Source organism: Cryptomeria japonica, chromosome 5 (genome assembly GCF_030272615.1).
Source record: "Cryptomeria japonica chromosome 5, Sugi_1.0, whole genome shotgun sequence".
Taxonomy (NCBI): domain Eukaryota; kingdom Viridiplantae; phylum Streptophyta; class Pinopsida; order Cupressales; family Cupressaceae; genus Cryptomeria; species Cryptomeria japonica.
The window spans coordinates 283,478,162-283,503,571 of record NC_081409.1 but is presented as its reverse complement, the minus strand read 5'-3'; the positions used below and the strand labels follow the sequence as shown (position 1 = coordinate 283,503,571).

General features: G+C 36.1%; 1 protein-coding gene across 1 annotated transcript in view; it reads right to left on the bottom strand.

The window, feature by feature from the left end:
- Positions 1–24,055, bottom strand: part of LOC131039575 (cysteine synthase) — a 129,422-nt gene extending 105,367 nt beyond the window's left edge. The window contains exons 1-5 of the mRNA XM_057972362.2: positions 23,398–24,055; positions 17,141–17,253; positions 17,007–17,064; positions 16,481–16,744; positions 16,211–16,348 (exon numbers count right to left, since the gene is read on the bottom strand). Of these exons, the coding sequence (XP_057828345.1) occupies positions 16,211–16,348; positions 16,481–16,744; positions 17,007–17,064; positions 17,141–17,253; positions 23,398–23,661 (837 nt within the window). The 5' untranslated portion in view covers positions 23,662–24,055. The remainder of the gene's footprint in view (positions 1–16,210; positions 16,349–16,480; positions 16,745–17,006; positions 17,065–17,140; positions 17,254–23,397) is intronic.
- Between the last annotated feature and the right edge of the window lie 1,355 nt (positions 24,056–25,410).

Here is a 25,410-nt window from a genome sequence, read left to right as displayed (position 1 = left end):
GAGAGATTCAGGAGTATGGTCCAGCGTATGAGTACTTGGATGGATAAATCTCATACAGTTGCCGTAGAATTTGCAACAAGGATGATGAAGACTATTCATAGGGCTATTCAGGTTCTTGAGATCATCCACAATTTGATGATAACGGTAGCCGCTTTTGCTCATACCAAGGACGTTATCATTCCTGTCTTGAAGGTAATTAGACAAACATCGAGGAAGGTCTAAGCGCAGGAAAAGATTATGGATGGAGGACCTCACAGTTTACTTCAGTGGTCAACCTTACTCTAGATGAAGGAAGTTCTCTTTGAGGACATCAGTACTAGATGCAGTCATGTTGAGGAGGTGATCAACCCGATCCAGGACAGAGTATTTGAGGTACTACGTACCTTTCTTGGCAGGAGGATCGAAGTTGAGACAGATGTGGATTTGCAAGAATTGGAAGATAGAATCAAGGTCATCTTTTGCAAGGACGTCAATATCACAGATGAGCAACAGGACCAGATGTTTGCTACCATGCTCCTGATTGAAAAGACTAAGGAACTTGAACTTACATGGGACGCGGCTCTTCTAGATGCATTTGATCAGGTCATCCACTTGGAAGAAAGAATGAAGAATCTTCCCGAGATTCCAATTGCGGAGATCGAGGGAATCGTATCAAGATTCATTGCATATGCTAAAAAGGAGCATTGGAAAGGGAATAAGATTCTAGATGAGAGGTTGTTATAGATGACATGGCACCTTAATTATCATTGGTCTATGTCTCCTAGATTTTCGTGCCAAATTTATAATTGGCTATGCATTTAATGTTGTGCAATAAAAGGGGAACTTTTGTAACAAACCCTAATTAGGGTTTAGGTGTCATGATCTTGACCGTTGATCTACTTTTGATCTGGACCATTCATTGTAATTGAGGATGCTATTTATACCCTCATTTCATTTCATTTTGTCAATTAGAGATAGCTAGAAAATCAGTATTAGAGAGAGATTAGAGTTTAGAAGCAATTTACTTTTGTTGTAGCAAGATTGAGCTTTGAAGAAAGAATTCAAACAATTGTTGTACATGATGGCTTTGAGATCAATGAAATATTGAAGTTATGGTGTTTTGTTGCAATTCTCTTAGTTATCTTCATGGTTGTTCAATTTTCTTGAATCATTTCTCGATCAAAGTAGTGTGTTAATTCGAAGGACAAAGTGTTGGACTTGATCTTTGGTAGGATTCGCTTTCCAAACCACTAGCTTCTTGCTGATTGTAGGAACGCCTTGCGTGGTCGACTGGAGAATACTCGAATCACTTAACCTTCAATCGTTATTGTATCTTGGATATGTACCTTCGTGGTGGTGTCTTTGATCTTTGATGTGTTGAAGAACCATTTGTTACCTTAGAAGATCGCATCAATTTCAATTGAGTTGTTATTTTATGGCAAAATTGAAGTTGGTTGAATCTTGCCAAGTCTTGTCCACATGAAGTCATTCTTAGGGTTAGACTAAATTAGACCTCTTGCAAAACCCTATCCTTTTGTTATTTTTTGAAGTTTGTTTAGTTCAGCAAAATCTTCGGCAACGTAAGGCCCCTTGATGACACAGCAAATCACAACGACCACTGGTGCTTATCCACACGTAGAGACCCTACCAAAAAGAACATTGGAGTCATCCTAACTGATCCTTCTTGCGAAATCTTCAGCAGTTAGCGACTTTATTCAAGAGAGGATAAGATGCCTTTGGGTATTTTATTCTGTGTATGATTGTGTATAAAATACACGTCAACAGACCCCCTATGGAGAAACCATGCAGGTAAATTTATTACAATTTAACATTTAGTATCTACTATTTAGTAATTTAATTTTAATTTATTAACAATTTAACTTTGCAATTTTTCTTTTTTTTAATTTAATTTGTGACTTATTGTTTTTGTTTAACATTATGTGTAGGTCACTGAGCCCCTCCTAGTTCTCCTACAAGTTGTTGATGGGGAGAAGCCCTCTATGGGCTATATATATGAGGGTATTGTTGACGTGTATTTTATACACCATCATACACAGAATAAAATACCAATAGGCATCTTATCCTCTCTTGAGAAAAAGTCTCTAACTGCTGAAGATTCGCATAAAGGATCAGTTAGGAAGACTCCAAGGTTCTGGTTAGTAGGGTCTCTACGTGTGGACAAGCTTCCAGCGGTATGATGTGATTTGCTGTTTCCTTCAAGGGGTCTTACACATTCCGAAAGCTAAAGATTTGCTAAACTAAGAAACTATTCAAAAATAACAAAAGAGTAGGGTTTGAAAGAGGTCTAATCTAGTCTAACCCTATGAATGACTTAGTATGGACAAGACTTGGCAAGATTCAACCAACTTCAATTTTGCCATAAGAAAACAACTCAATTGAAATTGATGCGATCTTCTAAGGTAATAAAATGATATTCAATACATCAAAGGTCAAGGACACTACCACGAAGGTACATATCCAAGATACAATAATGATTGAAGATTAAGGGACTCAAAGTATTCTTCAGTCGACCACGCAAGGCGTTCCTACAATCAGCAAGAAGCTAGTGGTATGGAAAGCGAATCCTACCAAAAATCGAGTCTCACACTATGTCCTTCAAATTAACACACTACCTTGATTGAGCATGATTCAAGTAGATTAAACAACCATGAAGATAACCAAGAAAGTTGCAACAAAACACCATAACTTCAATATTTTATTGATTTCCAAGTCATCATGTACAACAATTGCTTGAATTCCTCTCTTCAAAACTCAATCTTGCTACAAAATAAAATTGCTTCTAACTCTAATCTCTCTAATACAACAAACTCTCTGAAATCTAACTATTGACTATTACCAAATGAAATGAAAAATGGGGGGATAAATAGCATCCCCAATTACAATGAAAGGTCCAGATCGAAAGTAGATCAACGGTCAAGATCATGACACCTAAACCCTAATTAGGGTTTGTTACAAATGGCCTCCTTTTTACTGAACAATATTAAATACATAGCCAAATATTAAATTTGGCACAAAAACCTAGGAGACATAAACCAATGACAAATAAGATGCCATGTCATCTATAACAACCTTTCATCTAGAATCTTATTCCCTTTCCAATGTTCTTTTTTGGCATATGCAATGAATCTTGTCACGATTCCTTCGATTTCTGCAATTGGAATCTCGGGAAGATTCTTTATACTCTCTTCCAAGTGGATGACTTGATCGAATGCATCTAGAAGAGCTGCGTCCCAAGTAGATTCAAGTTCCTTTGTTCTTTCAATCAGGAGCATGGTGGCAAACATTTGATCATATTGCTCATCTGTAACATTTGCGTCCTTGCAAAAGATGACCTTGATTCTATCCTCTAATTCCTGCATATCCACATCTGTCTCGACCTCGATCCTTCTGCCAAGAATGGTACGAAGTACCTCAAATACTCTGTCCTGGATCGGATTGATCACCTCCTCAACTTGGCCACATCTAACACTGATGTCCTCGAAGAAAACACTCTTCATATGGAGTAAGGTTGACCACTGAAACAAACTGTGAGATTCTCCATCCAAGATCTTCTCTTGCGCTAAAACTTTCCTTGATGTATGTCTTATTACCTTCAAGACAGGAATGACGACATCTTTGGTATGGGCAAATGCAGCTACTGTTATCATCAAATTGTGGATTATCTCAAGAACTTGGATAGCTTGATGAATAATCTTCATCATCCTTGTTACAAACTCTATGGCCACTGTATGAGATCTATCCATCCAATTACTTGTACGTTGGACCATGTCCCTGAATCTTTCTGCTTCATTGATTGATTGAAGTGGAAGCGCTTGCACTGGTGATCTAGCTGGATCCTGACGTCCCAAAGGTTCGTTGATGTGACTGAAATATGTCCTCCATGCACCGACCTCTCTCTCAAGCTTTCTATTCTTCTCCATTTCTTCTCTAAGCTTGTCCTTCAATGCCTCAAATGAGTCGGTAGCATCATCTAAAGTCTGCTCTGCTGTAGATGGTCCTAACTCAAATGTCTGTATATCATATTCCTCTGCTAGGATCTCACCTTCATATTTGTCTACTGCCGGTGTAGCTATCTGCAGTTTTCTGGATCCAGTCTCATCTCGAATCATCTTGGACATCTTGGTAGCCTTTCTCTTCTCTGTTACTTCGTGTGAACGTCCAACAAGGCTCTCTAAATCAATTGCACTGTCCTCGTCCTCTACTACGATCACCTTAGTTAATCTTTCCTTCAACCAATCTGGGATAATCGATCTTGTTTCTTGAACTTTAATCTCTTTGTGCACTATTTCTTCTTGTTTGGGAGGAGATGTCATTTCATTGTCTTCTTTATCTTCATCTAACTCATAGTCCTGGAGAGATCCATCTGGTGAACCATGTTGTGCCTGTCCTCGTTCCTGCCTGTCATTCTGTACCATAGACTCCATGGATTCTTCCACTTGAATTGTCCTCTTCTCTGGTCTAGAAGAAGTACCGGATGATCGATCTTGGTTGGCCTCTTGTTTCTTCTTGGAAGATTCTCTCTTTCCAGGTCTCTCTTTCCTCTTTGAACCTCTTGGATGGAGATTGCCCTCACTGGCACATCGAAGGTTACCTTCTCCTGAATTTCTAGGATTAGGATTGCCTTCACTCATACTAGCTCCACCTTCGGCTGGTTTCTCTTCCAAAGTGAAAGACATAGGTATGCCTTGTTCTCTCAACTTCTGATGCTGTACGTCAACCCATCTGTGAGTACAAGACAAGACTGGTGCCATCAAAGTATCTAAATCCACAACCTCGGGCTCATTCCAATCCAACCTTATTGTTTTGCTTTCTCGATCATAGGAAGACTGGATATGTCTGCCATTGTCCTGAGCTTGATCGGCCACTCTATAAATCCTGCATTTCCTGATGAAATCCAAAGGCAATCTAGAATGCATTTTCCGTTTCACTTCAAGATCATCTAAGAGATTCATCATAAAATCTTCTATTTGGTACTCATGCCTAAACTTCCTGCCGATTGTCTCCTCTAAATGTCCATGTGGATCAAAGCTTTCTCTCAAAGCAAAAGATGAAAAAAAATACAAGGCTAACTCCTTCTCTGCGTCATCCATGGCTAAAGCATTAGGACATACCTCAACTGAATTGCCCAAAATGATAGGTACTAGAACTCCATTCTGATGTCTGTGTCTGAATGCCTTCGCATATGCTGCCAACTGTCTTGTTACTTCAAGTAACACAATTCTGTCTGTCGGATATCTTGGCAACATGTATGGAGGTAAAGGACATCCATGCACTCTAATATAAGTGAATTTCAGGAACTGAATGAACCAAGCACCGTACCTCTTTATGAATTCCTGTGCATCCTGAGATAATCTGTTGTGAATTCCACCTTGCAACGACCTTGTGATGTTCATCGTGAAGGTATCATTAACTAACTTGTAGTTACTTCCTGGCGGATGATGCAAGTAGGCATAGGAATCACAAACTCTGACCTCGCCGGGTCCTCTTCCAATCACTCCTCTGTGAGGTAGTCCTGCGTACTCAACAACTCCTAATCAAGGCATAGATGACATATGAACTCATGTGGAAGGATTTAGTAGCCTTGAGTCTCCTCAACTGTACGTCCAAGCAATGGCTAATAATCCTAGCCCAATGTATCGTACCTTTCCCTTGAACAATCACCTGGATGAAGTAAAACATCCATTTCTCAAAATAGAAGGCGTGAGGGGCTCCTGTAACTCGGTTGAGCATTGTAATCAAATCTCTGTACTCCTCCTGGAAATCAATCCTATGCGGTGTGTTCGGGATCTTACTTAGACGGGGACGACTCTTGAGTAGCCAGTTTTTATTGATAATGCTTAGACAAGCATCTGGATCATCTTCGTACATTGATCTGGCTCCTTCTACGCTCTTGTATATCATGTCCCTGTGCTCTGGAAGATGGAAAGCTTCACTTATAGCTTCCTCTGAAAGGTACGCCAAAGTGTTTCCCTCATTGGATACGATCGTTTTGGACTGTGGATCATAGTGACGAGCACACTCGATCATCAACTCATGGCACTGAATAGCTGGAGGAAAGCCGGCCGCCTTAATGATGCCACTCTCGATTATTCTCCGGGCGACAGGTGATGGCTTACCAATATAAGGGACCTCTCGAAACTTCTTCGTGCTGAAGTTACCCAAGTTTGTATCTCCAATGTTGCTCCACTTGGACACGATCTTAGTCTCCACTTATTCGGTCTTCTGATCTTCTTTCATGAGAGCTGAACGACTGGTGGATGCTCCCGCCTTCGGGGTCGCCATACCTACACAACATTTCATAATGAGAAGCTAGATTTTGCAATAAATAACATAGATTAGAGAATATTTTAGGAAACTTCATGATAAGTCTTTGAGTTATCATTTCCTAAAAATGACGATTGAGCTAGGAATTCAAAATTCAAAATTTCAAAATTCAAAATTTAAGCTATGACGATTTACGATCAAAATTAAAACAATAAAGCAAAAATCGCCATACCTCAATAGAGAGCTAACTCTAGAATGCAAAATGAATAAAATTCGCCTAGGCAAAATTGACGTTAGATAGCTTTGATGTGATTTTTTCTTCAAAATATCAACTTCGCCACCTTTGATATGTCCTTGACGTGATCTCCTTTAAATGATCGATCCTTTATCAATTCGCTCAAGTGAAAACCAAGTTCGCACCTCCTTGGATGATGTTTGCGCCTTCCTTTGGATATGAATTCGCACCCCCTAACTTGAAATGAAATTCACACTTGAACTCAATTTCGCACTTCTCCCTTTGTCTTCCAAATCGCATGTGAAATGGCAAAAAATGATAATGTGAAAATGAAGATTTTCACCCTCCTTTTATAGCGCTTACCTCTCAATTACCATATAGGCCGACTTGGTAAATAATAAGGCAATTTAAACGACTTTTTAAACAAATAACAAAGCCGACCTTTATATACCAAGCGCAATATTTAATTTTTAATAATAATTTAACAATTAATTATTAAATGCCTTCATTTTTAATTAATAGACTTCGATTTTTACAAGGCAAAATAATAAAATAATACCAAGCGCAATATTTAAATGCCATTTAATTGAATTTTCAAAACATATCGAATTTTAGCATTTAAAATAAATTCAAAAATATTTGTTTTGGGCGCCAAAATTTGAAAATGAAATATACATACCTCATCGCCCTGGTCCCTGACTGAGGGACAGGAGCGATCCATCAATTTGGTCTTGATCTTTGCATTTTTGATGTCCAAAGTCTTCATCTCCACGTTCAAATCGACATTTTAGCTGGGTCCTTCGAGTTTGATTGACTTGTTTGTGCGAAGGAATGTCTTTAAATATGATATCGCCCTGGTCCCTTGGAGAGGGACAGGAGCGATCCTTGTCTTCTAGCTTGAAATTCATCGTTTTTGATTCTAACTCTTCATTCATTGCCTTCCAAATGGCGTTTTAGACCCTTTGCAACTTGTTTTGTTATGATCTTCGAAGGATAATAGGTGTTTTGGCAAATATCGCCCTTGTCCCTTGGAGAGGGACAAGAGCGATCCTCATAATTCCTCCTTGACCTTTGTAAATTCGAGCCTCAATCATCTTTGTAAAGGACAAACAATGCTATTCTTTCATTCCATGCTCATTTCGCTTGAATTTCACAAGACATTTAAACGTTGGAAGGATCATCGCCCTTGTCCCTTGGAGAGGGACAGGAGCGATCCATGTGTCTTGGCTCAAATTTGCAAACTTTTGATCTTGGTTCTTTGTTCATTGCCTTTGAAATAACGTCCTTGATATTGCCTATCCTTGCCTTGTCTTGGTTTTGACGGGACATGAGTGTTTTAGTAAAAATCGCTTTGGTCCTTGTCCAAAGGACAGAGCGATATAGGCCTTTTGTACAAATTGGTAGCATTTTAACGTTCAACACTTTGGTATATGACCTTCAAAAGACGCCTTGAACCCTGTATGTCCTTGCAAAACATTAACTTCACTTGATTTTTGCATGAATTGGTCAATATATTCAATATCGCTCTGGTCCCTTCCTGAGGGACAGGAGCGAACTTCAAGTTTTTGGGTTCATGCTTGCGTTCTCCAACTTGCAATCGTCTTCCTTGGGTAAAACGTAGTCCCTTGATCCCTCTAGGTCACTTGATGCTTGTTTAACTTTCGAAATCTATGCCTTTATGCAAATTTCGCTCTGGTCCCTTCCTGAGGGACAGGAGCAAACTAGGGTATTTTGTACAAATCTTTCAATGTTGACGACCCTTGATGCTTTGTGCTTGATGGAGATGCCTTAAGACGTCCTTGCCACCTTGTTCTCTGTCTTGAAGTGGTTTGAACTTGGAGGAATAGCAATATAATCATTATATCACCCTGGTCCCTTAGAGAGGGACAGGAGCGATCCTGGCCTTGTGGGCTTCATTTCACTTTATCATCTTCGAAAACTACCTTCAACGGATTCGTAATGTTCCATTCCATTTACCCATGCCTTGGGGTCCATTCAAATTGAGCAAGAAAATCATCTAAAGTAAAAAATCGCTCTGGTCCCTGCCTGAGGGACAGGAGCGAACTTAGGTATTTAGGTCCCTTGTTGACGTTTCATAATCTTCAATTTATCTTCAACGGGTTCAACTCACCTCCTTTCTTTCCTTCAAACGTAAAACTGACTTGATCTTTGCCCAGTGCGTGCCCTATGAAGAACTTCGCTCTGGTCCCTGGGAGAGGGACGGGAGCTACAAAGAATTTCGCCCTGGTCCCTGACTGAGGGACAGGAGCGATTTTTGCATTTTGGTTCATTCTCCTTCATGACGGCACTTCAAGTTATGTTCATTTGATAAAATGCATCTCCTTGGATCTCTTCAAATCGTCAAGTCGTTAAAATCCTGCAAGTACAAGGCAAAATTTGATTTGTAGCTCCAGTCCTTCACTGAGGGACAGGAGCGATTTTGACTCCTGGAGGCATTTTCGTGTTCGTGAAATTCTTCAATTTATATTCAACGGAAAGATCACGCCATTCTTCATCACTTGCAATTCGAAATTCATCTTGACTCTGCAGGGACAGTAAGATATTTGAAAACGAGCTCCGGTCCTTCACTGAGGGACAGGAGCGATTTTGCTCCTACAGGCCAAAATATCATGATTTTGCACATTTAATCACTTCACGAGGCAAAAACAAATCATTCCCAATGCCCGGGATCAAAAATCAAAAAAGTCAAAATTTGGTCAAAATTACTCAATTGGACAAAAATTCACATTTCATCATCAACACTTAGACAAATTTAAGCTCAGCACTCAAAAATTCCAATTGAAAATAGACCACTCTGGCGAATTCATTTCATTCAAAATTGCATCCTACAAAAGGAAGCTCAAAAAGCTCTCAAAATTGACTGGATTCTGGCCTGAAAGACGGCGATTAAAACCCTAAGGCTTGACCCTAAATCCAGACAATTGACTGACTAACAAAACCCTAAAAACGAAGCGAAAGGCGAGCGAAAAACGAGCAAAAAAAAAAAAGAAAGAGGGGGTCCCCATTTCAAATGGGGCGATGTGTGAAATGGTCACAACAGGTATGGAATCTGAACTGTTTCATTGAAAGTTCTCCGAGTTGATACTGTAACGAGTCATTTTGGGGAGCTCACACTGTTTATTTTTTGTATGCTGATATAGTGATGGGTTAGTGGTTGGGGTTTCAAGGTAGTTTGGAGGGTGGTTTTGTAATGATGGTGTTTTGAAGGGTGGTTTGGAATTGCAAGTTTTTTGACAGATTGAAAAGTAAACTTTCTATTACTAATTAATAAAAATCACAATATTACCGATCAAAAAAAAAAAAAAGTCACATCTAACAAAGAGTTAATAATGCACTTCAATTGGTGTAGTAGCACCAAATTATATGTAAACAGCAAAATCACTAAGATCAGCAATATGAATATGTCTAACCAAAACACTAGTGTATGAAGTATGAAACATCCTTCAATCAACTGCTACAACAATGTTATGTAACCCACAACCAATAAACTCCTACTAGACAAATGTTACTTATCTATGACCATTTGTAAATGGGGGCAGCAATCAAACCCATAATGAAACTGTATATCTTTTACATGATAAGACTGATCGACGTGTATTTTCATATTTGCAAATTATGTATATAAGGTATTTAAATATTCTATTTATTGGCAATTATAAGTATCATTGTACTTATAATTTAAGATTTTAAATATGTATGTATGAATGTATGCATGTGTGTGTAGATTCTAGACACCTAAAATTGTCCTAGCCAAAGTTCAAAAACTCAGACTCGCCACGGACTCGGCAAACCAAAAATTTGGACTCGAACTCGGACTCGTGAAAGACTCGCGAAAGACTCGGCAAGGACTCCGCAAAAAAAAAAACCGTAGTTTTACCAAAAAACGTAAAGAAATTAATGCATTAAGAGAACATAAGAGCCATAATTGAAACATTACACATGTCATATGATCAACAAACGCGCAATATTTGAAATTTCATCATTCATACTCATAGTTTCAAACTTTCAACTCTAAAATGTATAATACCAAGATTTCTTCAATGCTAATTATGTTGTTATATGGAGCCTAATCAGACCCGGAGGTTAAATTTTCCCTACTTCCATCAACGCAGTTTCCCCCTATGTTTTTTGACGGGGGTTTGGGAGCAACGCCCCCAAGTTGGGGTCAAGGGGCATCACCCCTTGCGGGGTCAGGGGGCAACGCCCCTTGCAGAGGCCAGAAATACTTTTATTATTTTATAAAGGCGTCGGGTGTTATTTTTCTATTGGCCCACGTCCAATTAGGGTTACCCCTTAACCCCCAAAAAAGTTAAAAAGGGGGGGAGTTACGCCACATGAAGGCAAAAAAAATGAAAAAAAACTCATTTTTAAAGCTTGCCTGATGGTTTTTCTAGGTCGCGCGAGTCCATCTGAAAGACTCGCGAGTCTTTCAAATGGACTCGCCTCGTGAGTCCTTGGCGAGTCGACTCGTGGCTCCCACGGACTCGCGAGTCCGTGGCGAGTCCACGAGTTTTTAAACTATGGTCCTAGCTTAATTAATTTTATTTATTTAATTATTTTATCCTAAGCATTCTATTAATTGAATAGATTTTTATTTATTTAATTAATTCATTAATTCTCTTCTAGCCTTTCCTTATTTAAATAAATATTTTTATTTATTTAAATTATCTTTTCCCTAAATTAAATAAATATTTTATTTATTTAATTGGTCCCACTTCCTCTATTAATTAAATGAATTTTTATTTATTTAATTAATTCATTAGTTTTTTCTCTTCATAACACATGTCATTTATCTCTTTATTTTCCTCTACCTACCCCCTTCATTATTTTATTATTTCTTTTACCTAACCTTTAATCCTAGCCGACCATTTATTTCGTTCACCTCTTAATCTTATCCCTCCATTTTCTAAAGTGTCTTTTATATAAGAGGATTCCTTTATCCTTTCACAATCCTAATCTAATCCAACAATCTTTATACAATCAAGCGACTTTACAACCACAATCCGTTCTTTGTTGAGTTCTTGTGCACAATACAAAAATTTGAGAGCAAATATATCAAACAAGATCAATGGAGATAGGAGACAATAGAGATCAAACCCTACTTGGCATGTGAATGGTATTATTGTTTCAATTTGTTGATTTGCATGTTCTTAGGTTTCTTCATTGATGTATGGTGAATGCTTTATTGTAGAACTGGGGTTTTTCTTGTGGTTGGATCTTTTGTGGTTTTGCAATAGTTCATCATCATCATTTTTTCACCATATGCAATGTGTATAGATGTATGTATGTATTCTCGTAGCCATACCCAAGGGAAAAAAATTTGCCATACTGTCGTGTACCAAGTTTCAATACCAAAACTCACACCCATACCCAAACTAGTAACTTAGAAAAAAAAAGTCATTTTCTAGCTCCTCATCACAAACTTGGTATTCTTTATCTTTCATGATAAAACATTACAGCTTGAGTTCATTGAAAACTACCAAATTTTCAATGCATACTTCTTTGGCATGCATGGAAACTACTAGATCTGTAGCTAAATCAATCTTGAAGAGAAGATCATGTTTATCATCTAACTACAATCCCTTTCTAAAAGAGGATCTATTGAATTTTGGACTAGAGTGATAATCTGAATGGCGCCATCTATCAAACTAGAAAAAGAAGGCTTATGACAATGTCATAACAAAATATATGCAACCATAGCCATCGATACTTGAACTAAGTGTAGCTACAATGAATGCAAACTAATTGAGCTAGTTAAATCAAGTGAAACTTTTTGAAATGAAACTAAACTAATTCTAAGATATATAACATACTAGAATCAACACAAATTTGATATTAAAATTATAGACAATCAATGTACAATAGTCATGCACACATCAAAATACAAATAACAAAACCAAAAATATAGAAATAATAAAGAAGTAAAAACATACGAGCTAGAAATCTATATATCCTCAAGGAAAGCCATCAACCATCAATCTTTTCATTGGGTGTGTGACTCCCTCTATGCCTAAGCATATGCAACAATCAAAAGCAAAGTGTAAATATTGAAATATAATTTTATTGAATTGAGGTGCAACTATTTTCTCCATCCAAGCAAAATGAAGGAGAATATATGGATATAGGACCTTAACAAATTATCTCAATTAGTGGAATTTAAAACAATCTTATCCCACCGTTGCAATCCCAATAATATCTCTTGTGATTGTAACAATTCCAAGAAAAGTGCTACATATTCAAATATTAAGCTTGTAATAATCAACCACCAATATCTCTTAAATCTAAATAATATCCAATATTCTTATATTATCCAAACAACCATAACACTGGACACTCTATCTTTTATTTGAGAGTATTAAATTATTTATTTTCAAATATAGATACTATTTGGTACAGGTGTAATATCAATAGGACCATATTTTTATTTATTAAATGAATTTACTACTTGCAGCTCATGATAGACCTTTGACAATTGTTGTTATAGAACACCTACAATAGTGCTACAAATGTCTCAATTTTGATTTAGATACCACACAATTACTCTAGCACCTCCCATGCCTTCCTTCAATTCTTCGAGATACTTATGTCACTAATGGAATTGTCCCTGGTTGGAAACATGACACATGTAGCACAAGTGTGCCAACAACGGGATACCAACAAACACAAACATGCAATATTCTTATTCTAGATACTGAAACTTGCCTTACAACTACCTTTGTTATAGCAGCTCAAACAATAACGCTTTAAAAAAAACTGCTCTGATACTACTATAATGTCCCCTTTCATAATTTTTGTTATTTTCTTCTTCTTCTTTTTTCCTAAAACACATACCACTAAGATGTTGATGTTTGTAGCTAGGTCAGATTCCTTCTAGGGCCGACCTAGCACATGGATGACTAATTGGCCTATCGTCAATATGCAATAATTGTACAACCTGAGTTGGCCTAGTGGTGGAGAACTTGTGCTCTTGAAATAGAGGTCATGAGTTCAAATCCCACAAAAGGGGTAGGGTATGTACACCTTATCGGCTTCGGCCCATTACCTATCAAAAATAAATAAATATGCAATAATTAAAATGTAACTTGTAATTAATATCTCATATTGGGCCAACCCTATATGTCCGCCACCTTGGAGCATTATATTATTATTGTAATTAATTGTTTATCCTAAAGGCCGACCCATTGTGAATGGGTGCCTCTCACATATATAAAGGAGATGCACTTGCCATTTACAATATACAATGATTCTAGCATTGAGCGAACTACTTCCTTGAGCAGAGCAAAGATAACATTCAGTGAATTACATCATTCAGTAGCGAATTCTGCCTTGGACAGCGAAGTCATTCTTTGATACAGTGAATGCATTCAGCAGATCAGATCTGCACCTTCAGCATTCTGAGGCCCCAGTTCGGTTCAGTTTACATATACTGCTCTGTATGATGATTTAACCTATGCATATAGCTTCAAGAGTTGAAGCGAACTTGTAAAGACATGTTTGATCTTGTCTAATATATTCTGAGATTTCATTGCTGGGTTTTTCACCTTCAAGAGGAAGGTTTTCCCAGGGTATTCAGGTGTTCTTTGTGTTCTTTGTGTTGATTTGGTTAACTGATATCATTCTGATATAAAACTAACATGAGACAGCAACCAAAACTTGTAATACCAATTCCGATTGCAATTACCAAGTTGGAAACTTAAAAACTGCAAATAACTATAAATCACATTGAAAACTAATTAGAAATCAACATGACAGCAGCAACAACATTGATTTTACTAAAATTGCAAGATGGGGAAAATAATAACACTGATATGCAAGCTGTAAAATGAATTTTCAGAATTACCACTTCCCCAAATCAGCTCACAAGTCAACAATGATAGATGTGTAATATGGCCATTGATAAGGCAGTCCAAATGATTTACTAACGCTCTCAAAGCTAGGTACAGCACTATTAATGTCTGATATTACCTTTTGTTAACTAAGATAGCACCTTATATAACAAATGTGACCTTCAAGAATGCTAGATTGGCACCTTATATGACTGGTATAATCTTTTGATAATTGGTACAGCACCTTATATAGCTGCTGTAACCTTCCAAAATGCTGGAACAGCACCTTATATAGCTGCTGCAACCTTCTGCTGACTGGAATAAAACCCTTATATGACTGATGTAACACTGAGGATGATTATTGGTGATTGTGAATGATGTAAACAAGCAACTGTATAATTAATATCTGGGTGGGATTTACTGATTTTACTCCTCCAAAGGTAGTGCTCAGTTAGGGTTGACTAGAAATATTAAAAACAATTCAGATTCAGCACTTTTTGATACACAATAAATCCCCAAAGCCTTGAAAACCAATGTAGAAACCCTCAATTATGATGGACAATGGTGACACTGTAGCAGCAACATATAACACTCCAAAGGATGAAATCTCCAACAAATCATTGTAGCAACACTGTAGCAGCAACATGCAAACTTGAAAAATATCTTGAAGTCCTCAATGCATCAGCATAATTGTGATCCCGAGATGGAATCACCCAATATGGCAAACAATGATTTTCATTCTTGATCCCAAATGTGGAATTTAAGGGAGTTTTTGTCCTCTCGAACCCCAAGCGAACTGAAGGTTTTCGTTCTTGGATGCTAAAACTATAAAAAAAATGTCAAAATGAAATCAAGATGCCAAATGAAGCTAGGCACCCTCTTTTTATACTTTTACAATTTGGGCCCTAAATTCAAGTTCCCTCCAATTAGTATTTAAAAATATTTTATTTTTTTATTTTAGGTTTAGTATTTAAAAATACATTTTTATTTTATTGTAGGTTTAGTATTTAAAAATACTTTTTATTTTATTTTTAGCATTTAAAAATTGCATTTTATTTAAATAATATTATTTAAGTTGCTCCTTAAATTAAAAATTGCTAAGCACAACTTAAAATAATATTAACATTTATTTCACTTGCTTTTGCCTTTAGTCTAGACTCTACGGGAAATGAAAATAGGCTATAGTGGTTTTCTCTATGGCACTATTTCCGAAAAGGGGGACATGACACATCTATTTTGGCATTGTCATTTTCATTGCTTCAACATTTATTTTTAACATTCTATTTGTAGTTGATGATAGTTTGCCATTGTCACTTCAGTCTTTTATAATTAATGTTGGCCGCTTGACATTATTAATATGATAATGTCATTCAATGTTGGAACATGGACCATGTTATTTAGTAAATAAATCTCAGCTTTTTTTAGCTTGTTTTAAGTATTTTATCTCTGAACTCTTTTTTTTTTCAATTTGATTTTCAAATGTTAATTTCCGTAAGTCATTAGAAGTCATCCCCCCTGCCCTCCACAAAATTTGGTGAATATTTTTCTCACCTGAAATGCATCCCCTCATCCCTGCCATCCCCAACATGCAGGCAACTTTTCGCCATTCCCAGAAATGCATCCCCTTGTCCCACAATATCAGAGAAACAATAGGCTTAGGCTTTTGTATAAGTGTCAAGTAGCTGTTGTGTTTTAGTAAATCCCGTTGTCATACATCTAAAACATGGTGTGTATATTTATTATTTGTTTGATAAAAGAAACATATAAACTCAGTTAACTAAACCCCTGAACCAGCCAAGCATGGTACTTCACTGCTGCTATAGAAAGAAAATTTATAGATTTCATATAATGACAATGGACAGACCTTGATCTTTGGATTTTTGCTTTTCAAATATCGACCAACACCAGTGACTGTCCCACCGGTTCCAATTCCTGCAACCAAAATGTCAACCTTACCCTTCGTGTCTTCCCAAATTTCTGGACCTGTGGTCTCATAATGTACCTACAAAAATACATAAGAAGAAATCAAGGTGCAATTAAGTGCAAATATATACTAATAGCTAATTTCTAGGTTGCTTTAAGGTCTGAACTGTACAACAGAAAAATAAAAGTCTGTTGAAGTTGTTTGCTATGCCTTAGGATTTGCAGGATTGTCAAATTGTTGGAGCATGTATGCATTTGGAGTTTTTTTTAATATTTCCTCAGCTTTTTGGACAGCTCCCTTCATGCCCTTGGCAGACTCTGTGAGAACAAGTTCTGCTCCAAAAGCCCGTAGTAAAACTCGTCTTTCCATGCTCATAGATGCTGGCATAGTTAAAATAAGTTTGTAACCCTTAGCTGCAGCAATGAACGCTAGACCAATCCCTGTATTGCCACTGGTTGGCTCTACTAGTGTGGTCTGCATATACAGCCAAACCAGCACTTATTTTGTGAAAAGAAATCCAATATCTACACCCATTTTTATTAAATGAAATGATGACCATTTGTCAGTAATTTATAGATTAAATCAAGCTGTGAGAATTCATTTATAGACCTATCAAATTCAATAGGACACTTTGATCAGTTCCAATCAAAACTTTGCCATAGTAAGAAAAAAATTGAAAACGTTTCAGAAAAAGCTGTTCAATCTGCTTCTATGATATAAAGCTATAAACACTCACCACACCAGGAGTAATGGCCCCTTTAGCTTCAGCATCAGCTATCATACTGTAGCCTATTCTGGAAAGTAAAATACAGATAGTATCAATCATATTTTCAAAGTGCATATTCATCAAAATGACGGGGAAAAATGTACCTGTCCTTCACACTGCAGCAAGGTTCCATGATTTCAAGCTTTGCAGCAATATTTGCAACACAACCATCTTTCACAACATTGTTGAGATACACCATAGGTGTCTTTCCAATAAGCTGTCACAAAATGAAAATATCAGCAACATAATCATATATACATTTGAAAGTTTATTTCCACAGCTTTCCACAATCATAAACACAAAATGTTATGTTAAGAACAGAAGCAGAAACCTTGAAAGCAGCCATCGGATCCATCCTATCTTCAAAAAATTAGGATTTATAACTTGCAAACATGATCCATGTAGTTTATTGTGGATACAAATCAAGGGAGTGAATTAGTACTTGGTAGACAAATAAAGGTTATTACTACCAATAAATAAGGTATGAGATATGATCAATTGTAGAAGACATATGATAATGATGTAATAATACACATTAACAAAGTCTAACAAGGTAATTTCACAATGTAACTTCCCTACAACAACATACACACATTGGAGTGTGGTGGACACATAATTTTCTCAATCCCTTTACATTCATTCTTCTAAAATTTGTTATCAAATCATTCAAATCTGGGTAGAGGGTATGCTAAGCAAATCAATTTGAAAGAAGAAGAAGAATTCAAAGATAGTAAAAAAAATGTAAAGACCAACAAAAAGGAAAATATGAAAAACCCTATCTAAGTGTGTGTAGACTGTAGGGGTGACGTGTGTAAGGCCAACTATTGAGGGCAACTGTCAAAGTTTTGAAGGACCAAGTTTAAAAATTTTGAGGAGCCGACTAGCAAAATTTTAGAGGGCCAACTGTCAAAGTGAAGGACCAAATGCCAAACTGAAGGGCCAGCTATCAAAGTGGATGCCATGCTGACTGCAATATGCGGTAAGGGCCAATCATCTGTAGAAGGCAACAATTGCAAGAATTCAAACAGAACAGTAGGCACAGCATGACAACGGTCAAAAACCCTAGCAGGCAGCAAGGCAGCGAAACCCTAGCAAGCAGCAAGGCAAGCACAGCAATTTGCAGGTAGAAAAACCCCAGCAGACAGAACAGAAGACACAGCAGAATAGTAGAGCAGGTAAGGAAACAAAACCCTAGACAGAAACCCTAAATATGTAAATTATTAAGAACATGTTTTACATTTTCCAAATCCAAAAAATATTCACTTGTCTACTTCTGTCAATGTCTGAAATTGCCTATAAAACCCTAAGTCAACACCAATATACAAAATCTTGTTTCCCCAAAGAGCTGTAGTTAAGTAGCCAAAATTTTGATGTTTAGAGTGACAAAATATTCACCATTTCTGACTATAGAATTCTGATAAAATAATCCTCCAAATGGAAACAAGAACAATACAAATTTAACTGAAATTTGATAATCATCGCAACAAAGCCCTCTTAATCTTAAAACTATCCATATCTGATAAGTTGATTCCTAAGGTCAATAATGCCACTTCTGGTGGTGAACTTTGGGAGAAGCTGAAAAACAAGTATCAAACCTCTAAAAAGGTTTAAATTATGTAATTGAAAAATCTGTTATTTTCCACAAACTGGGTGAGGTCAGTCATTTTCTAGGCACTTTCTTAGAATGCAAGTGCCTAAGAGGAAAGCTCTCCACAATTACCAAAAAGGCAGGTGGAAATGGTGTAGTTGCTCTTGTAATTAATACTTCATTTGAAAGTTCTATTAAGTCCTTTCATCTATTGGCAGAGATTCAAACTCTTACCTTTAAAAAGTCAACACATATTTGTTACAAAAAAACAATGCAAATAGTGGCGAGTCTAGTTCTAAACAATCTGAAAGTGTAGTTGGTGCGTGGTAGAAAAGCAAACCAAAAAAACTCCTTGAAAGGAAAACTAAAAATAAGGCACTTTGTTCTGATTTGGAATGCCAAGTTTATAGGTTATTTATTGCCTTGAGGTGTCCATATTTTGTACTAAATTTTTCTCAGAAATTTTATTTCTAAATTCAGCAACTACAAATTTCTGATTCCAATTTGATTGTTTGTACTTACAAAAGTTTGTGTATGCAGGCAGCACTCCACTGGGACATATGCCCACCCCCAAAGAAGGGGAATATTTTAAAGCAGGGATGCAAACAAAACATCCTACTGTCTTCCCCCAAGACCACCACCATTAGAGGGAAACCATCTCTGGGGCATTCCCTTCATAAAGAGGACATTTATGAGACACACCTCCTATTGAGGACATCAAGAGGATGCTAAGAAGTCCCCAAGATGGCACAAGGAATTCCAACCATTCAAACTCACTAACCCTGACCCTAAAACGCTAATAGGCCCCAGCCACACCCCAAACCCTCAAAAAAACTATAAATATACATGTCCACCCTTAATCAAAATCAACATCAAAATTTTGCAATTGCACTAGGCAAAAGGTAGAGGAAGAAGAAGATTCCAATCTTCTTCATCAATCAACCAGTCAAAGGATTCATTAAACCTTCAAGGTAAGACTTCACAAATTTTGAAATTCATACTTTGTTTTTGGCATTTGCATTTTCATTTCTAAATCTAAAATCAATAATCATACAATTTTTTTGTTTTCAATTTAATTATTCAATATATTGTTTATATATGAAATTTGCCAAATTGCATATTATTTGTAAGATATAGAAATTATTAAGTGCTGTTTTTAAGGTTTTTTAACTATTATTTTAACTATTTAGGAGTTAGAACAGCAGTTTTTAGTGTTGTTTTAAATATTTATTTTAATATTTTTTATTTATTAATTAAATTGTTTATTTATTTATTTATTTTAGTATTTATTAAGTTGTTTCCAAAATTTCCAATTCTGAAAGTAGTGTTTCCAGATTACAAAAGACGAGATCAGAATACCCTAAAATTCAATTTTCTGGAAACTTTGTGCAGAATGGTGAAAATAAGGGATTTGTGAAAATGATTGATGGTGCTTCCATTCATTTCATAGGTGTTTGATTCAATATTTGTTTGTTTTGTAGGTCTGCTACAAGAAAGATAAGCATGATGATCAAAGTTTGAGGTGAAAGAAGATGCTGCTTGCCAGGATACCAGGAGCTCAGCACTTCAAAGCATTATGCCTACATGTTGCACTCACACCCAAGTTAAGGTGAAACCCATTAAGAAGATGAGCGCTATTGCACCTTCACTTTGCAATTCCACCCTTTTCCAAGGAATTGTGGTTAAGGATGGACATCATCAAGGAGAGAACAAGGTGAATTCCCTAGCATGAGGATGGAAATGCATCACACGGAAAAGGATTCCCAAATATGAAGATGCAAGTGCAAAGGACTTTCAATGCAAAAGAGAGGACTTCAATGCAAAGGAGGAGATCTACATGTTCACTTTACAACTCCAGCAATGTATTGATAGCATGAAGGATTTACAACATCAAGATTCACACTTCATCAAGGCTCATGAAGAGGAATGAATACCTCAACATGAAGACTCATCAACACATAGAGAATACTTCAAGATCAAAGGAAGTGGATGGAGGGGAAGCTCTCCACAACACTTCAGCAAGATAAGGAAGATCAATCACCAATGCGAGGAGAAGGTCAAGAACATCAAGCATAAACATCACAAGGTCTACATCAAATGTAGCACATAGGCGTAATTCCCAAACAAGAATGTGAAGGGTGAAATGATTGAAAGGAATTACAATCACAAACACTTGAGATTAGTTACAAGGAGTAAGCCAAGGTGATGCTTAGTCATCACCTATCCAATTGCGTCATACCAAGTCAGGGTGTCCAAATTCAATGCACTTGACTCATCCAACGAGGAGGATAACTACCACATGTGGGCACAAAGTTTGATGTACCTACCCTCATCATCTATTGGTCAGCATTCAAAGGACATGTGTCCTATTTATTGTAATTTTAGCATTGGTCAAGCATTAAATGCTATGTAATGGATGTAACAAACCCTAATTAGGGTTTCTATCTTTCAATCTTGGCCATTGATGTTGATTTAATCCTGGAGATTCAATTGTAATAAGAGCACTATAAAAGACTCCACTCTCTCATTTGTAAAGGTTTAATAATAGTTAATAGCAGGTTAATAATTCAGTAGCACGTAGCAAGCAATTAGGAGATAGGAGTAGAGTAGAAGGAGAAGGCAGAAATTGTTGTCAAGCTTGTAAATAAACATCCTTTTCATTGAATTTATAGTGGAATATGTTGTTTCTTCTACATGTTGCATGGTTTCTTGTTGTAGCCTCATGTTAGATGGTGTTGATTAGATGGATGGAAGATATTGTGGATGACTAATGGTGAAATTCGCATGTTCATACTACTTGTATTTCGCTGATTGCTAAATACTTTGCATCATCAACTAAACTCTTTATAAGCTTAACTTTGATTATTACACACCCATTGATATGCATCCCGTTGATGGTGTCTACGTTGTTGGTGGTGATTTGAACATCATAATTTAACCTTAGAAGATCGCACTAGCTTTGTGGCATTGTTGCTTTGTATGGCAAAGCAAAGTCTAGTAGAATTCCACTGAGTCATTCACAGTTTCTTACATTCTTAGGAGTAATCTAGTTTCTCTATACCCTAAATCTTTTTATCTTTTTTTCAAATCAAGTAAAATTCCACATTCCAGCAGCATTCAAACATTCAGGTTCAATGTAAGTCCCCCTTGTGATTCCAACAAATCACATCACAATCACTAAGTCTATCCAAGAGCACGTCAAGACCTGACATTTGGAACCTTGGAGTCATCCCATTTGATCACGTAGTTTAGCACTTGGGAGGATTTTGTTCAAGAGAGGATAGAATACTTAGTATTTTATTCTGTGTTGTATGATATCATAAGAATAAAGAACCACATCAACACAACTCTATTTACTTTCTTAATAAGGTAAGAGAATAATCAATTAGTGGAAAATAGACTATAACGTTTTTCCTGATTTGAGCCCTTCATCCTTGCCTGTTCAGCCCTAGCATTTCACATGAATTCTGAAAATCTTTTTAAAACCTATTGATCAATAAACCATAATAGAAACATAAGGCTGATTTTTTAGCAAAATTATTAGATCCTACAGTATCATCCCCCGTGAAACAAAAAAAAAAGACTAAAGGCTTGAGGACCAGCTTACTAAAATGCTCAAGTTCAAGGATAATCATTAGAGGCTAAAATTTACTCCAAAAACATTGGCAAGGTTTGGTTTATTCCTGAGATTGGTTATAAACTTATAGGGTCAAAAACTAAAGGACACAAAATGTCAACAGTATATATAAGGTAAAAGTTAAAAATTCCCCTTGTTTTGTCAAGGGAGGTCTCCTCTGTCAAGAGCCAGAACGTGCGCTAGTTAGGTTGGGACCTAAAAACCACCTTTACCTCCTGGCCTGAAGGGATATACAGTGGAATCTCAAGATCCTCTACCCACCCAGACAACCTTCCTAAGCTAAGGAATTTTTCAAACCGGATAAGGAAACTTCTCTAATCAATCTAACACCATAAAGATTTCAGTTATAAAATCAGAAACAGTGATGCACAAGCATCTCTGCATACCTCCATATGCCATTAAATAGATTAATGGAGAAATGTTTTTAATTATGTCCTTGACACCGATAATAGTCTATGATACTGCATGGTTACAAAGCCTCGCCTTCCATGCACACATTTCTAAACATTCTAACAAAACTGAAAGTGCACAAGAGCAGAATAAAATTTCATGATCCTGACAATTCTTTTTCAGGATTGGTTCTTTCACAATTGTGTCGCCACTACATTTCAGATTTCCACAATAGGTTGTTCATTTTACAGACCGAATTCATAATTAGGTGCCCTGTTCCTATTAAACAAGCAATATATGACAATCTCTTCAATCAATATAACGCAATAAAGATTTCAGTCACAATATCAGAAACCGCAATGCAATAGAACCTCTCCCTAACTTCATAAGTGAGATCATAATCATGATGCCAATACAATTCAAGCATTCCATTTTAGGGCGTTCAATTTCAAGGATTTCCTCAATTGAGTTTTAAGATCAAAGGATTTTCAAATCAGGGTGTTCATTTGCAAATCAAAATCATAATCAGGTGGCGTATTTCAATACACGTAACAAAATATGTTCAAGAACTTCGTCATCTGGGTGTAAATTCACATATTACCAAGTTAGGTATTGATTTTTTAGGATAAAATCATAATTGGTAGCGAATTACAATGAGCAAATCAAATCCACCCAACCCAGAAATGGAAGTCAACATCAAATCCCATTGCAATCAAATAAGTAACTAAACGGGCATGCATACACACCTGAGTGACATCATCTGCAATATTGAGAGCTTCCAAGTTCTTTTGGGTTTCCACAGAAACTGCCTTGCATACTGTAAGCAACTTCAACTTCTTATTTTTGTTCATGTTCACTGCTGCCTTGAGCCTGAACTGCATGTCATTGTTACTGTACCATTTGTTACTAGCATATCCCTTAGCAATAAGGGCACCCTTAGCATTTCGGGTGCCTTTGGAAAGACCAAGTTTGAACCCATGGGTTTGAGGATGAGCTTGAATGGCTTGCATTATTTGATTCAAAGGCCACTTCAATCAATATTGGAGAAGAGAGGCTTGCTCTGGCTTAAATTAGATTCAAGGCCAATGGTGAGCCGATTTGAAGATGAGTAAACAGTCTGCACCTACAGGCTAAAGAGTTTTTCCCATTTCTGTAAAGGTCAAACTCGCTATCTTCCCAATGCGGTTATGCCTGTCTTCAAATAAAAATTAAAAATAAAAATAAAAATCAAATTTATATATTTCTTTATTTTCTTCTGACTGTGATTTGTCTCGTCTTTTATCTCCACTTGATGATGACGAGGAGGTCGAAAATAAAATTCGATAAAGGTTACTCCCAGTCTTTGAATTTCACGCTTTCAGGGAATCTTTCTCCAATGAATGGGCATTTGTAAATTATGATCTTTACTCGAACATTGAATGGTGATTACGCCATGCTTAAATTTGATGGCCATTCTAAAATAGTTGCAATTTTTTGGTAGGACCAAGTTCCAGCCGTACTCAGGTTATTATATGATTTGTTGACTGCAAATAATTTCTTAACTTTAAAGACATTATACTTTAATAACTTTATTCAGATGCAAATAATTTCTTTAATTTTAAAGACATTATTACTTTATTTAACTTTATTCAAATGATCAATCATAAATATTATTAATATTTTTTATTGAACAAATGGATATATTAACAATAAACAAATAGTACAAAAGAACGTTCATTTAAGAATCTCGAAAAAAATTATTAAATATTAAGTTTGTATTTCTAACTTTCTATAATATTTGGGTTTATATTACTAGTATTTTAAGTAATTTAATAAATTTTAAATATTTATAAAAAAATATTATTTATTTTTTATTAATTATATATTAACAATAAATAAATAGTGCAAAAGAACGTTCTTTTAAGAATCTTGAAAGAAACAACTAATAAAATCAAAGCTATAAGATTTCCACAATCCATTCAAATCTTGTATGCAATTTCTAAGTTTGATTGTGTGAGAAATTTTTTATTTTTTATTTTAATTATAATCATAAACTTTATATATTTACAATATTATATATTTAGTTTTAAATCTATTTTGATGGAATATGATAAATTTTATATATTTATACAATTATATTTTCAGTTTTGTGTTTATTTTGATGGAATATCTTAATGCATTACATGTTAATAAGTGGTGCATTCTTGTGTTAAGTTTGGTTTGTATCTATTTTCATGTATTTGACCTTATTTCATTCTTATTTATGCACATTCTCGTGTGTGATTTACACATCTTTTATTAGCCTATATGTCCATGCATGTCCATAGATTTGTTGATTGCCTTTAAACTAGCATTTTTCATCTTGGGTTAGTCTTGAGTGGCTTATGATTGATCCCAAATTTTGAAATTCAAATGTAAAACCATCACACCCCTTTTCCCTGATCATGTTAACCAAAAAATGCCAAAACAATAGGTTGTATAAGCCATTGTATACTAGATAAATGTTTGGAGGAACTATCCATGGAATTTGTCATGTTGACACTCAAAGGAGCAAAGACTATCTTCACAATGGTGGATAGATTTCCTAAAATGGTGCATTTTTATTGCCAATAAATGAATGATGTATCTAATATAGTCAATTTGTTCTTTAAGGGGATAATTTAATTGCATGCGTTGCCACACAAAATCATGTCAAAATGTGACATTAAGTTCCTTATCCTATTCTGGTGTACCACACAAAAGAAGTTGTGCATGTAGTCCAATTATGTATCTATATAGAT